General features: G+C 43.5%; 2 protein-coding genes across 2 annotated transcripts in view; both read left to right on the forward strand.

Moving 5' to 3' along the window:
* otogl (otogelin-like) overlaps positions 1-7,296 on the forward strand; it is a gene marked incomplete at both ends in the record, with an annotated part of 152,222 nt that extends 144,926 nt beyond the window's left edge. The window contains 7 exons of the mRNA XM_084335231.1: positions 635-813; positions 2,306-2,410; positions 2,647-2,766; positions 3,326-3,371; positions 4,263-4,334; positions 5,169-5,248; positions 7,096-7,296. Of these exons, the coding sequence (XP_084191357.1) occupies positions 635-813; positions 2,306-2,410; positions 2,647-2,766; positions 3,326-3,371; positions 4,263-4,334; positions 5,169-5,248; positions 7,096-7,296 (803 nt within the window). The remainder of the gene's footprint in view (positions 1-634; positions 814-2,305; positions 2,411-2,646; positions 2,767-3,325; positions 3,372-4,262; positions 4,335-5,168; positions 5,249-7,095) is intronic.
* A 2,845-nt stretch (positions 7,297-10,141) lies between these two features.
* Positions 10,142-16,351, forward strand: part of ptprq (protein tyrosine phosphatase receptor type Q) — a gene marked incomplete at both ends in the record, with an annotated part of 179,162 nt that continues 172,952 nt past the window's right edge. The window contains 7 exon segments of the mRNA XM_084335232.1: positions 10,142-10,186; positions 10,555-10,683; positions 10,823-10,967; positions 11,351-11,635; positions 12,514-12,731; positions 13,380-13,563; positions 14,260-14,634. Coding sequence (XP_084191358.1) covers positions 10,142-10,186; positions 10,555-10,683; positions 10,823-10,967; positions 11,351-11,635; positions 12,514-12,731; positions 13,380-13,563; positions 14,260-14,634 — 1,381 coding nt within the window.

The following is a 16,351-nucleotide window of genomic DNA, read 5'->3' on the forward strand; positions in this document are numbered from 1 at the left end:
CACACACACACACACACACACACACACACACACACACACACACACACACACACAACTCAGACTCACTCCACACTTCCTTCTTAACTCTTAATCCTCTCCATTCACTATGAACCCTAATCTCACTAGTTTCACTCTGGAGATCATTACTGATCATTTCTGTGTGTGTGCTCCAATATATTTAGGTAATTAGAAAATCTTATTATGCCTTCTTGAAAGAATCCAACAAGGCCTTTGTGTAGAACATATTGCAGGGTGGATGTCCCCTCTTAGTTTGTGCAGGTTCCAAGTCTCCACTATTTAGAATACATTTTTTTTACATTTACATTTATATTTCAATATATTATGAACAAGCAACTTAAAACAAAATTTTCTATGTATTTTTTGTTTTCTAAAAATGTGTGCGTGTGTGTGTGTGTGTGCGTGTGCGTGTGTGTGTGTGTGTGTACTGTATATGTGTGTGTGTGTGTGTGTGTGTGTGTGTGTGTGTGTGTGTGTGTGTGTGTGTGTGTGTGTGTGTGTGTGTGTGTGTGTGTGTGTGTGTGTGTGTGTGTGTGTGTGTGTGTGTGTGTGTGTGTGTGTGTGCGCGCGTGTGTACTGTATATGTGTGCGTGTCCGTGCACGCCTGTGCTTGTAGAGAAGAGAGAGGTGTGCTTGTTCCAGGGAGTGACGGTGCTGAGTCCAGGCCAGTCTCTGGTCCAGTACTTTGAAGGTCAGCTGTGTTACTCTGTGCACTGCCTGCAGCACAGAGACCCAGACACAGGCTTCTACTCCATGGACATCTCCTCCGTCAACTGCTCCCAGAAATGCGGGCCAGTATGTATGAGACACGGTGTGGTCGCCCCCGAAACAAGAACATACTGATACTCTGGGGGGGGGGGGGAAGCATGTTTTGTAATTGTGTCCATTTCACGTTTTGGGGAAACTGAGGGTGAAATGTATCTTTTAAAACGTCAAAGTATTCCTTTTAAAAATTCACTTTCACCTCTGAGAATTACGTGGAGTTGCAGATGACGATCTCAATTAAGATCTATGCTGATTCAGGATAACTCAAATCGCTACAGGGTGTCCGATCAGAACAGTGCCCTGTAGATGACGTCACTTCAATACATGGTTGAGGGATGGCACCACAGTCAACTCAAATGCTGTTTATTTATTAGGCGATGGGTGGTTCTGCAAAAGGAATTAATACAGAACACAAGATATCCAAATATAATCTGAAATTAGTAATACAAAACAAATTGGAAAATACAATTATATTCTAACCAATTATATATATATTTGCTCACAATTATCTGCACGCACTCAAAACCCAAATATTACCACAAATGAGCAAGTACAGAGCTATAATAATAATAATAATAATAATAATAATAATAATAATAATAATAATAATAATAATAATAATAATAATAATAATAATAATAATAATAATAATAATAATAATAATAATAATAATAATAATAATAATAATAATAATAATAATAATAATAATAATAATAATAATAATAATAATAATTAATAATAAAAATAATAATAATCACAATAATCACAATAATAATAATAATAATAATAATAATAATAATAATAATAATAATAATAATAATAATAATAATAATAATAATAATAATAATAATAATAATAATAATAATAATAATAATAATAATAATAATAATAATAATAATAATAATAATAATAATAATAATAATAATAATAATAATAACAATAATAATAATAATAATAATAATAATAATAATAATAATAATAATAATAAAATAATAATAATAATAATAATAAACTTTATTTATATAGCACCTTTCATACAAGAATTGCAGCTCAAAGTCCTTCACAGCAGTAAAAAGGACATAGGCATAACATTTGCACATAATTGGCAGATCAAGAGCAATGCATAAAGTGCAGACATACAATTTGGCATTAAATAAGCATAGAATGAGTATAAGACATAGAACATTAAATCATATTTTTTCATATTAGGATATAACATCTTGATAGGCGTCGTTGTTTATGCTTTGATTATCACTAATACACATAAATAGACGTATACAATCATGAAATTGGCACATACACATAAAATCATGAAATTGGCAGATACACATAAAATATATACACCATGCACTACTGAATGAAAATTCTAGAGGCAGTCCTCTGATTGGCCAATGATAAATGAAGCAGTCGAAAGAGAACGAAACGAATGGGTCGGTGATTGGGAATTGTAGATACAATATTAACTGGCCCTTTTTCACACAACCTCTCTCCTTCCTCTCCACTCCTCTTCCTCACTGCGTAGCACCAGGCGTACATAGCCTCCTCAGATCCCCAGGTTTGCTGCGGCTCCTGTAAAAACATCTCCTGCACCTTCGCCAACGACAATGGAACTACGGAGCTCTTTGCAGTGAGAAGAAACAACTTCACACATCCCATAATGTATAAACCATACATGGGTCAGCGGCAGCTTTCTGATGCTGTGTGTGTGTGTGTGTGTTTTTGTGTGTGCGTGTGTGTGTGTGTGTGTGTGTGTGTGTGTGTGTGTGTGTGTGTGTGTGTGTGTGTGTGTGTGTGTGTGTGTGTGTGTGTGTGTGTGTGTGTGTGTGTGTGTGTGTGTGTGTGTGTGTGTGTGTGTGTGTGTAGGCGGGGAGCTCCTGGGTAGATAACTGTACGAGGTACGACTGCATGGAGACAGCTGTGGGAGCTGTGGTCCTGGCCTCTGGTGTGATCTGCCCACCCTTCAATGACACAGAGTGTGTTCAGGTTAGGCGTTTTTTTTTATATATATATATATATATATATATATATATATATATATATATATAGTTTTATAGATTTTTTCCCTTTAAAACAAAACACACAACATATACATTTATACGATAATAAATATTGCCCCCCCCCTCCCACCCTAAAGACAATGGAAATTAATTAATGAATAAAAATACTAATATTATTGCTCTTGGTGTATATACAATAAAAACAAGATATTTTCGAGAGAAATGTATAAATATTTGCATACATACGTATACTGTATATTTATCCACACACACCTCTGCCCATTACCTGTACACAAAACAAAACAATTCATACAAATCTTCCTGCTTTTTGTTTGTTTTTAATCCTCTGTTAATCATTTATACATTATTTTGTCCATTTCGCTCTCGTGTTTGTAAAACACAACAATTCTATTTGCATTGAACTTATCTGTAAAACTGGACACCAATAAACACAGTTAAAAAGCCTGTTGTGTTTGTGCACCGCGTAGCCTCAGTCAGCGTATAGCGTTACCCATTAACTGTCCCGTCCCGTCCTGTGCTTCCAGAACGGCGGGGTGGTGCAGAGCTACGTGGACGGCTGCTGCAGGACATGTGAGTCACGACGAGCCTTGTCTGCTTCTCGTAATGCTTTGAGCTGCCAATCAGAGGGGTGAGCGCCTTGTTGCCTGGCAGTGGATGGGCTTATTGGCTGAGTGGTTGGGGGGTGTGGCCTGTTGTAGAGGGTGGAGTACAAGCCTGTGGTTGGCCTAATCACACTTCCCAGAATCCCTTGCTTCAGAGTTTGTCTCTCCCCCCCCCCCCCCCAAATCTTCTGTCGACTCATCTCAGCTCAGACACTCAAGTTTACTCCAATAAAATGATAAAACTCATAACAGAAGGATAAAGATATATTTTCACTCAACATTTAATATAAATTACTCAATGAACGCATAACCCACAGGACTTCTGCTTTCAAGGTGATGGTCTGTACACTGCTCTCGCTGTATACAATAATAATAACACATCTACTGTATAAGACGGCACTCTGGATGAAGTGATTGCAAATTGACGTATCCCATGTATAAATCCATGACTAAACAGTTAAATGATGCCGCTGTGAACATGTGCTCTCTGGATCTGGCATTGCAGCCTCCTCGCCCGCTTGCCTGCTTTAGCAGAACCCTTGCAGATTGGCCAGTGTTTGACCCGTGACGGTGTGAGAGGGGTGCAGGGGGTTTAGCGCGTCGCCCTGCCTGAGGCTGCTCCCGTAGTGTCTTGACAACAAAACCACCTGCTGGCCTGAGGGACCCCGAGGAAACGTCAAATCCACGTGCATGCTCACTGCACTGATTCCACCCTCTATCTCTCTCTCTCGCTGTGTGTGTGTGTGTGTGTCTGTGACCTTTGAACTGTGTGCTCTTAACTAAACCAAACGTAACCTTGTGTGTGTTCTCCTGGCGTTTAACCGGGCCTGGCCGTGCGGTCCGGACGGTGTTCCCCCAGGTTCTGGAGTGGGTGTTTTACCGTTTACCGTTAACCCCATAACTCCCACTGGTAGTACTAACTGTGACACAGGTACCTGTACCACCACCAGCACCACCATCTCCACCACCTCCACTTCCACCCAGCATCCACCATGACTCACACTCTCTCTCACATTCAAACACTCACTTTCCTGTTAAACGTTGTGTGTGTGTGTGTGTGTGTGTGTGTGTGTGTGTGTGTGTGTGTGTGTGTGTGTGTGTTGTGATCATTATGTTTGTGTTTGTGTCTGTCTGTCTGTCTTTCTTTCTCTCTGCATTCCCGTTTATCAGTTTATCAGTTAAATCCTAAATCATATCATAACAAGTTTTTAAATATTGCATAATTCTCTGGTGTATATTCTTAATGTGTCTGGCAACATGTGGTGTTGAAGCATTGGTCAAATAAAGGTATTAAAACCATTAGGAGGCAGCATTCAAGAGAGAGAGTCTGGTCGACTGAAGCAACGACACCATCTCTCTCCCTTCAAACATTCCAGTCATCCACAGCATCCCTCTGTGTCCGGGCTCTGATTGGTTAAATAATAAGGTCAAGTTCGGGTCAGTAGCCAATAGGAGAGCTGGATGAGAACTGCGCCCCCCGTCACCCAGCTGTCAATCAAAGCAAGCCCCTACTGCTGGGCAACAAAGAGCCCTACTCAATAGGCCTTTGAGTGTGTGTGAGTGACAGGTCTCTATGGCTAGTGATCAAAGTAATTGTGTGCGCGTGTGTGTGCGTGCATGTGTGTGTGTGTGCGTGTGCGTGTGTGCTACAAAGTGGTGTGCTAATATACAAGTGTTTATGTACATCTGAGCGCTATTCTAACTGCGGGCGTGTGTAGTGATTATGGACGTCTGAGTGTCATCTTGTGTGTATGTGTGTATGTAGGTAAAGAGGACGGTAAGACATGCAAACGCGTGGCCATCCGCACCACCATTCGAAAAGACGACTGCAGGAGCAACGCACCGGTGAGAGAGGCGCGGAGCTGGGGCTTTAGGATGAGCAGGGATGAGTTCAGCCACCAGGCTTTCCCAACCTTGGGGTCGGGGCCCCACGTGGAGTCCCCCTTGTGTGAAAATGTATAAACAAATCAAAATAGAAATAACTGTAATAATAAAGAAAACCCTAACCCAAGGTGACGCTAACTGTGATAATAACTATTATAATATATGTATATATATGCTGTTATAAAACAGGTAGCTCAAATCTAGTTTCAAGTTGGTTTCAAGTTTGTTTATTATTTGTCACAGATAAACGTACATGTACTTCACAGTGAAATGCTTTGTTCTGCATGAGCCCCTGAGAATGTGCTTCATACAGTAAAAAAAAGTAAAGGAGGAATAACACTATACAATATACACTATAAAATATACAATACAATATACAAACTAAAGTACAACCTACTGTAAGTACAATCTAAGTACAGTGAAAGACAATGAGGTACAAATGCAGACTTAATGAGGTACAAAACGTTTAAGGCAAGGTGCAAATCAAGCAATCGGATTCATAGCCATGGTATAAATGGCATATACCCATAGCTATGATTCTCATTCCTTTTCACAAGTCAGTATCACCCGTGTCTGAGGGAATAAAACCTTGTTAACCTTGTTAAATGAGACGGTCTGGTCTATGGAGGAGACTGGGGTTGACGCCTGCCCAGTTAAAAGGAGGAATCTTCTTGGTGCCAATATTGGGGAAACCCTCGCGCTATGACACACAATATGCCCATAAGAGGGTCAAAATGACCGATAGCGTCATTTGAATCAGACGGATGAAGCGATGATTTTATCCAGATTATTTTATTTGGAGACTGATAAATTACAGATATCCTACTGTAGGTCATACGTTAAAACAACATTCAGCCTTGGTAAATAACCATATACCATGGCCTGTCATGAACTACGCCCCTTAGCTGTGATATAATAACCATATACCATGGCCTGTCGTGAACTACGCCCCTTAGCTGTGATATAATAACCATATACCATGGCCTGTCGTGAACTATGCCCCTTAGCTGTGATATAATAACCATATACCACGGCCTGTCGTGAACTACGCCCCTTAGCTGTGATATAATAACCATATACCACGGCCTGTCGTGAACTACGCCCCTTAGCTGTGATATAATAACCATATATCATGGCCTGTCGTGAACTACGCTCCTTAGCTGTGATATAATAACCATATATCATGGCCTGTCGTGAACTACGCCCCTTAGCTGTGATATAATAACCATGGCCTGTCGTGAACTACGCCCCTTAGCTGTGATATAATAACCATATACCATGGCCTGTCGTGAACTACGCCCCTTAGCTGTGATATAATAACCATATACCACGGCCTGTCGTGAACTACGCCCCTTAGCTGTGATATAATAACCATATACCATGGCCTGTCGTGAACTACGCCCCTTAGCTGTGATATAATAACCATGGCCTGTCGTGAACTACGCCCCTTAGCTGTGATATAATAACCATATACCATGGCCTGTCGTGAACTACGCCCCTTAGCTGTGATATAATAACCATATACCATGGCCTGTCGTGAACTACGCCCCTTAGCTGTGATATAATAACCATATACCATGGCCTGTCGTGATCTATCACTTAATCAAAACACAATATCCGGGATTGTTCTAAAAAGCTTTGGTCACTGTCATGTTCTGACCTAAACCTGCTAACAAAAAGGTTGGGAAACCTATGGTCTCTTAACACCAGAAGAACGACTCCATTCATGACTGATCTTCTCCCTCTCTCTCTCTCTCTCTCTCTCTCTCTCTCTCTCTCTCTCTCTCTCTCTCTCCCCCCGTGTATAGATAACAGTGTATTCCTGTGACGGGAAGTGCCCGTCCGCCACCATATTCAACTTCAACATCAACACCCACGCCAGGTTCTGTAAGTGCTGCCGGGAGAGCGGACTACAGGCGCGCTCGGTCTCGCTGTACTGCTCGCGCAACGCCACCGTGGTGGACTACAACTTCCAGGAGCCCCTGGACTGCTCCTGCCAGTGGAACTGAGGGGGGGAGGGGCCAGTATAGACCAGGACGTGAGAGTTCTTTTTCGGATGGATGGATGACTGGAGAAAGACAAGAGAGAATGAGAATAGCACGACTGTACAGCACTTATGGATATAAGTATGAAAACAGCCATGTTCCAGTTGTTGCCTTACTCTAGTATGTTTCACAGTACTGACCGTGGATGATAGTTGTAACCGGGTACAGTAGAGGAGGGGGGGGGGGTTCAACTAGAAATACAGTATCTGCACTTTAGTCTTCATTATCATCCAACCCGCTGTGCCAACTCAGTCCTCTTACTAGTGCTTGTGACTGAAGCTAGGATGTCATTAGGCTACTATAGGGAGGTGTAGTCTGACGTCATTTTAGTTTCCCGCGCGGTCCACCCGTATAGGGATTTATCATTGGGAAAATGTATTATCGGCTATTGTAATAATTCTGCCTCAAGAACATTGGCAAGCTTTCCATTTTTGCACAAAATGTGTTCCATTCTATCACTAACATTATTGTTAAGCATTTTTGGTTGAAATAAAATGATACGTAATTATTTTACGATTAATTGCGAATTGTTTCATGTTGAGCTATAGATTGTGGATGAATACACACAGAAAGGTACACCATGCCAATGTTCATGCTTTATTTGTTTTAAACGAGACGATTTAGAAATGTGTCCGTTGGAAATACATTGCAATTTCAAGCGAGGTGGTCCGGCCGGAAACAACAATGACGTAACCACTACACCTCCCTATTCTGCTGTAGCCTACAGTATATGAACACTGAACAATGAATCACTTTGTTATGGCAGTTGAAGCGATTGTTGCATTTTTATACCCACTATTACGTCCAACAATGTATATTCATTTTGGTGTGTGTCCTAGAATGAACAATTTAGCTTTTGTACAAAAAAATGTGGTTTTATGTAATGCTTCTCTTAGGGGAGTTTAATCAATTACTAATATGTGAGTATACATGTGCCTTTTTGCAGTATCTGTATTTTGGAATAGGATATTAGACCAATAAAATCCTGAACCGGGTCTCTCTCTGTCTTGAGTGTTTTATAAGTCTTGTTTTATATGTACTATAGCTAAAAGAATACACTATGGCTATGTTCACACTGCAAGCTTTAGTGCTCAATTCTGATTCATTGCTCAAATCTGATTTATTTTGTTTGGCTGTTCACATTATTTGGAAAATGTGGCGAACATCTGATTCCAGTGTGAACTGGTCCGCTCCTGAACCTGACCCGCATGAGCAAATGAACAATAAAGAAGATCAACAAACAAAACTATGACAAATGTTAATCTAGATTCTAGAGTGACGTAAAAGTTGCATGAAAGTCGCATGGCTGTTCAGACGGGTTGCATTGCAAAAAAATCCGACCTGTATCCGATTCAGGACCACATGTGAAGGTGGTCCAAATCAGAATTGAAAAGGTCAGATTCCATATGATTTGGGCTGTTCACACTGTTGTGAATCACATAATGAGCAAAGAAACTGAACTGCAGTGTCTCCTTCACACATCATCATCCACACCCCCCACACACACACCCCTGATGGCAGCATCTGTAGTGCTGACATGTGTTAGTGCTTCACCTCTGCTGGGTTATTACTGTGTGGGAGTCACCTCTCAATAACAGAACCCCTGTCAATCATTTCTCCCTTTCACATTCCTCACATTCCACATGGGCCAGTGGCTCCACCGCCACACCCCTCTTTCACTCCACAGACACACACACCACTCTCAATACATGTGTGTGCGTGCATGCGCTAGGGAATTCCATTAAACATACAGTATAGACACACACACACTGCTACACTTTGATCAATCATCCAGAACCTATAGCATACTGCGCACGCATACAACACTCAGTGATGGATTAACAGCGGATTAAAGCGAGATGATAAGAGGTCAAGTGTCGTGAGTCACGTAGGGGAGTGGAGCTAACTGAGCACGACTCAATCTCTCAGTGAAGCCTCGCTCTCCGCCTCGCTCTCCTCTCCGATCCAATACTCACTCCCCTGCTGCCAGCCCACATCTCCAGCCTCCCCACCTCTCCTCTCCTCAGGAGCTCAGCTCTGGAGTGGCTGTGTGCCCAGGTTGTCATGGTGACCTGCTCTTATCCCAACAAAGAGGAAAGGGCGGCTGAGCCAGAACAAATTGAGCTGAGCACAATCTTTCTCTCTTTCTTTCTCTCTCTCACTCCATCTCTCCCCTCCTCTCTCTCTCTCCCTCTCTTTCTTCTCTCTCTCTCTCTCTCTCTCTCTCTCTCTCTCTCTCTCTCTCTCTCTCTCTCTCTCTCTCTCTCTCTCTCTCTCTCTCTCTCTCTCTCTCGCACACTCGCACACACACATCTCTGATCACTGACAGTGACAGTGTGTGCGTGTGTCCCCATAGAGAGGTGCCACAGTGACAGGACGCCAGCTCTGTGAGAGGCGCTAAATTCAAAGTAGAGTCTGTGCGTGAGGGAGTCGTTCGACGCGCAGAGAGTTCCGCTCACAACACTGCTACAGACACGCGCGGTACATCCTATTTTTTGGGGCCAACTATGTAATCAGTTGTGATTTTTCCCCCCTTCTCTCCACTCAAATACAATCTCAACTCTCAAGACTTTTAAAGCTCCGCTGGGGCGTCATCCTTTCCAAAAACGGGACTTTCCACAATCGATGTTTGCGCGCCGCTGTCAGTGATTATGGTCTCGTATGCGCCGCGCGTGGTCGTCAATGTGTGTCCGTGATTTACTTTCTGTTTCTTATCAAATCGGAAACGATACTCTTGAGCAAGAACTAAGCATTTATCCAGATCTTGACGTCAAAGCTAATCTTCCTAGATGAAGTGACTAAATTACCTATGGATGGAACAGTGGGCGTGTCGTTACTACTCAGTTTATGTCAGGTAAGACATACAAACCATTCAGTTCTCTGTAAAGTTCCATTTTCAAGTTTTGTTTTATTTGTCACATATAAGGTACATGTACATGACAGTGAAATGCTTGGTTCTGTGAGCCCCCTGAGATTGTGCTTCATACAGTAAAAAAAAGTTTAAGAATAAACAGTACAAAACATACAATATACAAACTAAAGTACAACCTAAAGGAAAGTACTGCGGTTCATACAGTGTAGTTACGTATATATTTATCTTAACTCTTAGATGCTCAGCTGTGCTGCACGTGTATAAGAAACGCAATGAAGTCATATTGTTAGGCTAAGATGCATCCTAATCTACATGCCTGATACCTGTATATTCAACACACCCCTCCTCAGTTGGTCCTGCTGCGATGCGACCAGCGCTCAGACCCTGTCGTGGTCCAAATTGCGTTTGGACACTTCCCGTCCGGTCAACATCCTCCAGAGGCCTACGCCGTCACCTGCAGGACCGCGAGCAACCGTACGGTCAGAGTAGCTTCAAACCACACTCACAATGACAGCAGAGATCCAAGACCTTGTCAGTTTAGCCCCATGTAGACTTGAGATGTTGCTATTGATTCGGTCTAATTCTGTTTAATGTCTCTTGTGTTATTCTCTTTGTCAGGTTTTGGTGGATCCCACTGGTCATTTGGAATGCTCTCCTGACTGTAGGGTGTTACTGCGACTGGCTGAGCACCCGGGAGGTTATGACATCACACTGAGAGCCACGAGAAACAATGCCACGCTGGAGACGAAGACCTTTCACCTCAGTGAGTCTGTGAACTCTGACCCTGAATGTCATGGTCATGTGGTGAAAGATGACAAGGAGAAATGATGCAACCTAATTAGGCTGTTTCACCCAAGTTCCAAGTTTTGAAGTTTGCTATGTTGGTTAATGAGACTGACTGCTCTCTTCTCCTCTCATCTCCTCTCATCTCCTCTCATCTCCTCTCATCTCCTCTCATCTCCTCTCCTCTCATCTCATCTCTCCTCTCCTCTCCTCCTCTCTTGTCTCCTCTTCTCTCCTCCCCTCCCCTCTCCTCTCCTCTCCTCTCATCTCATCTCTCCTCTCCTCTCCCCCTCTCTTGTCTCCTCTCCTCTCCTCCCCTCCCCTCTCCTCTCCTCTCTCTTCTTCTCCTGTATTTCCAACCAGCTCCAGTCCCCCTCTCCTCACTCCACATTGACAGTACAACCACCACTGCCATCCTCACGTGGGAGCTTCAAGGAGGACAGAGCCTCTCTGCGCTCAGTCTCTACACCACTCCCACAGAACCTGTCACCCAAGTCACGCACGTCCATCCATCACAGACACACTCCCGGTACACAGTGAAAGGTCTGCTGCCTGGCACGCATTACAAGGTTCAGGTTGTGGTGACCACATCGCTCAAGCACCTCAATGTGACCTTGAAACAGAGACTCATCGTTGGCATGGAGACAGGTAGGCTACGGCACACAAGAGCTCTATATTAAAGACACACACACAAACACACACATCTACATTTAGCTGACGCTTTTATCCAGAGCAACTTACAAGTTGTGTACAACAAGTCAGCAGAAGGGGTACAACTCTGGGAGCTAAGGGTAACACTATTCGTCAAACAGTGTCGAACTTGAGTGCTATAATAGTCTCGAGTGCATAGTAGTATAGACAACACACACAACACACACAACATACTGTACACACACACACACACACACACACACACACACACACACACACACTGACACACACACACACACACACACACACACACACACACACACACACACACACACACACACACACACACACAAATCACTGACCACAAGTCAACCATAAAGCTGACTACGTTGTAGATGGTGAACGGATGGTGAACGGAATGGAACTCAATTCCTCAAACAATTAGAGTGTCCACATCATACCATTCATTCAAGTGCAGGGTTAGGGAATGGCTCCTTGAAAACCAGAACTGTCAACACTGAGGTGTATGTGTGTGTGTGGATATGGTGCGTCTGTCTATGTCTGGGTTTCTTAATATGTCATGATGTGCTCTGTCCTTGTGTCCATGACTGTATTGTGACCTGTATCCCTACTATGTCCATGTGCTTTTGTTGTGTTTTTATTCTAATGTTATTTATCTTGATTTTATTCTGTTTTTATTGCTAACTCTTTTTTTACACAGGATTTTAGCCTGTACCTTCTGGCAGTAATTGCCAATGGAAATGAGCCTTTTGGCTAAAATTGGGTGCATTTACATCTGTAAAATGTTTTATTAATGTACACTGTCCCCCTTGAACAAATAAAGTAAACCTAAACCTAAACATCTCTTTCTGTAGCTCAGTGCCCCCTCGGGTGGTCGGCCAATGAGAGAAGCTGCTACAGTGTGAGTAGGAGGGGCTTGGCCTGGGGCGACGCCCAGCAGCGCTGCAGAGACATGGCCACAGGAGCTCATCTGGCTGACCTGAAGATCCAGGAAGATCACGTCTTCATCTCCTTCCACCTGCTCACACACAACACACTGCTGCTACTGTGGACCGGACTCAACGACCAACAGGTAGCCCGACATTAAACAGGTGCCAGTTAACCGTCTCAACCCACAGTTAACCCACACAGTTAATGTAAATATTCAGAAATACCATCTATCATTTATAATGAAGTTTTAAGATATGGAGTAGAATAGATGTTTGTAGAAGTCATCATACAAAAAAAGGTGTAGATTTCGGAAGTTAATTTCCAGATGAGCACTGATGGAGTTTGTTTGCAGAGTGACATATTAATGGTAAATGGACTGCATTTATCTAGCGCTGTTATCCAAAGTGCTTTACAACTTATGTCTCACATTCACCCATTCACTCAGACATTCACACTCTGACGACAGAAGCGACCATGCAGGTGCCATCGGGAGCAGTTAGGAGGTTAAGCATCTTGCTCAAGGACACAGTTCAACACTCTGGGAGGATCTGGAATCGAATCGGGAACCATCTGATTGGCAGACGACCGCTCTACCTCCTGAGCCACTGTCTGTTTACAGAGTAAATATTAGCCTCGTAGAGTTTACTCTCTAAACAGAATGAGCTTCAAGGCAGCTGTCCCTCCTTAAAGAAGTGTGTTTGCTTAATCTAAATGTGATGACTGTGTGGAAATGGTGTTTACGGTGTGTGTTTAAGAAGTCATCATCTCCCTTTGTGTCTCACTCCAACAGGAGGAGGGTCAGCCTCGCTGGTCTGATGGATCCGCCCATAATAACCTGACCAACTCTGTGACGTCATCACTTCCAGCCAATCAGACGGACTGTTTTGCCCTTCAGAAGAATGCCACTGGACCTGGATACTTCCTCACGCCGTTCTTCTGTCACATCCTCTTACCGTTCATCTGCCAGTACCAGCGTAAATAACCAGCCATTTCTTTTTTATTTAACCTTTATTTAACCAGGCAGGTCAATTAAGAACAAATTCTTATTTACAATGACGGCAAAAGGACAAAAGGGCCTCTCGAAGGGTAATGGGGTCAGAAAAATATAATTAAATTAAATTAAATTAAATTAAATTAAATTAAATTAAATTAAATAGAAAAGAGGCAGATGATATATACGTCACAGGGGTAAGGGAAATAATTAAAACACACATCAAACAAACAACAAGATAAAATGACAAGGTATCATGAAGCAGAACAGACAGATTACAGTTAAAAGGCTGGGTGAGTTGCAGGTTTGTGTAAACAACTCTACGATAGAGTCCTTAAAGGTAGTGAGGGGGATCAATTTGTCCATTTTCAAAGTGGTGCATCTCATTCCAACTGCTGGGAGCAGCAAATTGGAAGGAGGATTGACCAAAGGAAGTGTTAACATGGGGAACATCTAGCGAGACACGGTGAGCAGCTCTGGTGTTACAGGGAGCAGATGAAAATGAAGTGTATCAAATAAGGAGGGGTCAGACCAAGGAGGGTTTTGTAAATCAGTGTAAGCTAATTCATTTCTCCTCGAGAGTGAAATGATGAACATTTCATTGAATCACTAGTTTGTAGATAATGAGCATCTCACAAGCTCCTCTAATGCTACGTGATCCCTCTCCAACTGTACGCAGCTCCTCCGGTACCCCCCTCGTTCTCCTTCCACCTGGGGCAGGTGACGGAGAGAGAGGTGGAGCTTTGCTGGAGTGACCTCTCCTCCTTGACCTCCACTCACGTCTTCCTGCAGTACCAAAAGGAGGTGGAGGAAGGGTCGGAGTGGGAGGAAGGCGACAGAAGCGTGGAGAGGAGGGGAAAGCAAGGGGAGAAGGAGGAAGAAGAAGCAACGGAGGAAAGTGTTCGAGGAATCGTACGAGTCCCGGTGTCTCTCTCATCAAGAGGGGTGACCGTGGTGGGTCTCTCCCCAGGGAGGGTCTACTCTTTCTCCCTACGGGCCTCTCACCCTGCTGGGTCCTCCTGGAGCCTGGGACAAACACACGCTGCATATACCAGTAAGTCACCTACATACAGTATCCAAACACAACAACTATACAAATACTACTGTATGCTACTATACTACTACCTATCATGCTAATACAGTATGTCTATACTACTATGCACTCAGAATATAACACTCAACTCGACAAACAATGCCACTGACCCTTAGCTGAACGAGTTGTACCCTTCCTGCTGACTTGTTGTTCATAATTTGTAAGTTGCTTTGGATAAAAGTGTTCAGCTAAATGACTAAATGTAAATGTAAATTCTCTCCTAAGCTGTCCAGTACCTCAGGATGTTCATCCATCGTTCTCTCCTAAGCTGTCCAGTACCTCAGGATGTTCATCCATGGTGTTCTTTTTTTCTTCTTTTTTTTTAATCCTCTCTTTCTCCGATTTTTCTCTGTTTTCTCCCCATCCCAATTTAGTCGTTATGCCAATTCCCCCCCCCCCCCCCCCCCCTCCCCTACCTGGTTGTTGTGCGCATGTTCTCCTACTGGTCGGTACAAGGGAACCCTGAAGTCATCCGCACGCTTCCTCCGACACATGCGGGCGACAGCCAGTGGCTCTCTTCTCACCTGGCAGCGAGGACTCTCATTGGTGAAGTGTAACGCGTGGGAGGTCATGCTGCCTTCATCAATTCCTGCCTCCGCTGAGCAGGCGCCCAGACCTGACCTGTAGTGACCTGTCCACAACGCCAGTTTCCCACCCACGGCTTTCCTCCCCCTAACCCAGCCAAACGAGTTAGTATGACGATCAGCCCAAGCCTCAAGCAATGCTGACTCCGGGTGTAGCTGAGGGGCTACACAACCCGGACTGTATTAAAGATTGTTTAGATTAAACCACTACTAAAGAATATTAATAGCCAGACAGTATAGTTAGACAAAATGGCGGACACTCAATTGACGGCACGGGGACAAGGATACCTGGTTTATAAGCATTTTAATCGTCATAGCAATATACATCTGAATTATCACGTTTCTCTTTTAATAATAGAATGTCAGAGTATCAAAGTCAGCGGTAATGAATAGTTCCTAGGTTACGAATACTCGACCGGAGCTCTGCAGGGAGTGAGGAGAGACGAGGCGATACGGGGCAAAGCAAGGGTAGCTGGAGACAATGGTTTCCCTCGGGAGCTCCAAGCTCCGGAGGAATTGGAGACTGGTTGGATAATCCTGTCGTCGCTGGAAGAAAAGGGGTCTCGTACGGAACCGGTCCTTGTAATCCTAGCGCCCGATGGCAGGGTTAATAGCTATTAATCCAAAAGCCCGTTGGCATAGATGGTAGCTAGCTAGCTTCGTTTGTACTGGAAGCTAGCCCGCAGACGGTCTTCAATGAGTAGTTAGATCCAAACGCCGCTGGGTTTAACTATACGTTTCTCCACGTTACTTCGCTTACACAAGTCACTATACTGCGCCAATAATGGCTCTACAATATTATAGTCGTATCTAAGTAGCTACTAGCTATCTGTAACGATACACCGTTGGTAGGTCTGTGTACAACTGTACCGGACGTATCACGCTCTCGCTCTGCTGCTTCTCCTGTTATGATACTGCCGACTTGTTACTTCCACCGCTGTTATGTTACTGCTCCTGCGGCTGCTTGCACCATCTACAATATATATACTCTAGATTTCTAGGGCGCAGCCGATTTACCTGTCCGGAATCAATGCGCCTGCTATGGGCAAGTCTGAACTTGTCTGAACATGTCTCGAACCATGTCTGGGGGGCTC

The sequence above is a fragment of the Notolepis coatsorum genome (assembly GCF_963971535.1).
Source record: "Notolepis coatsorum genome assembly, chromosome: 18".
NCBI lineage: Eukaryota > Metazoa > Chordata > Actinopteri > Aulopiformes > Paralepididae > Notolepis > Notolepis coatsorum.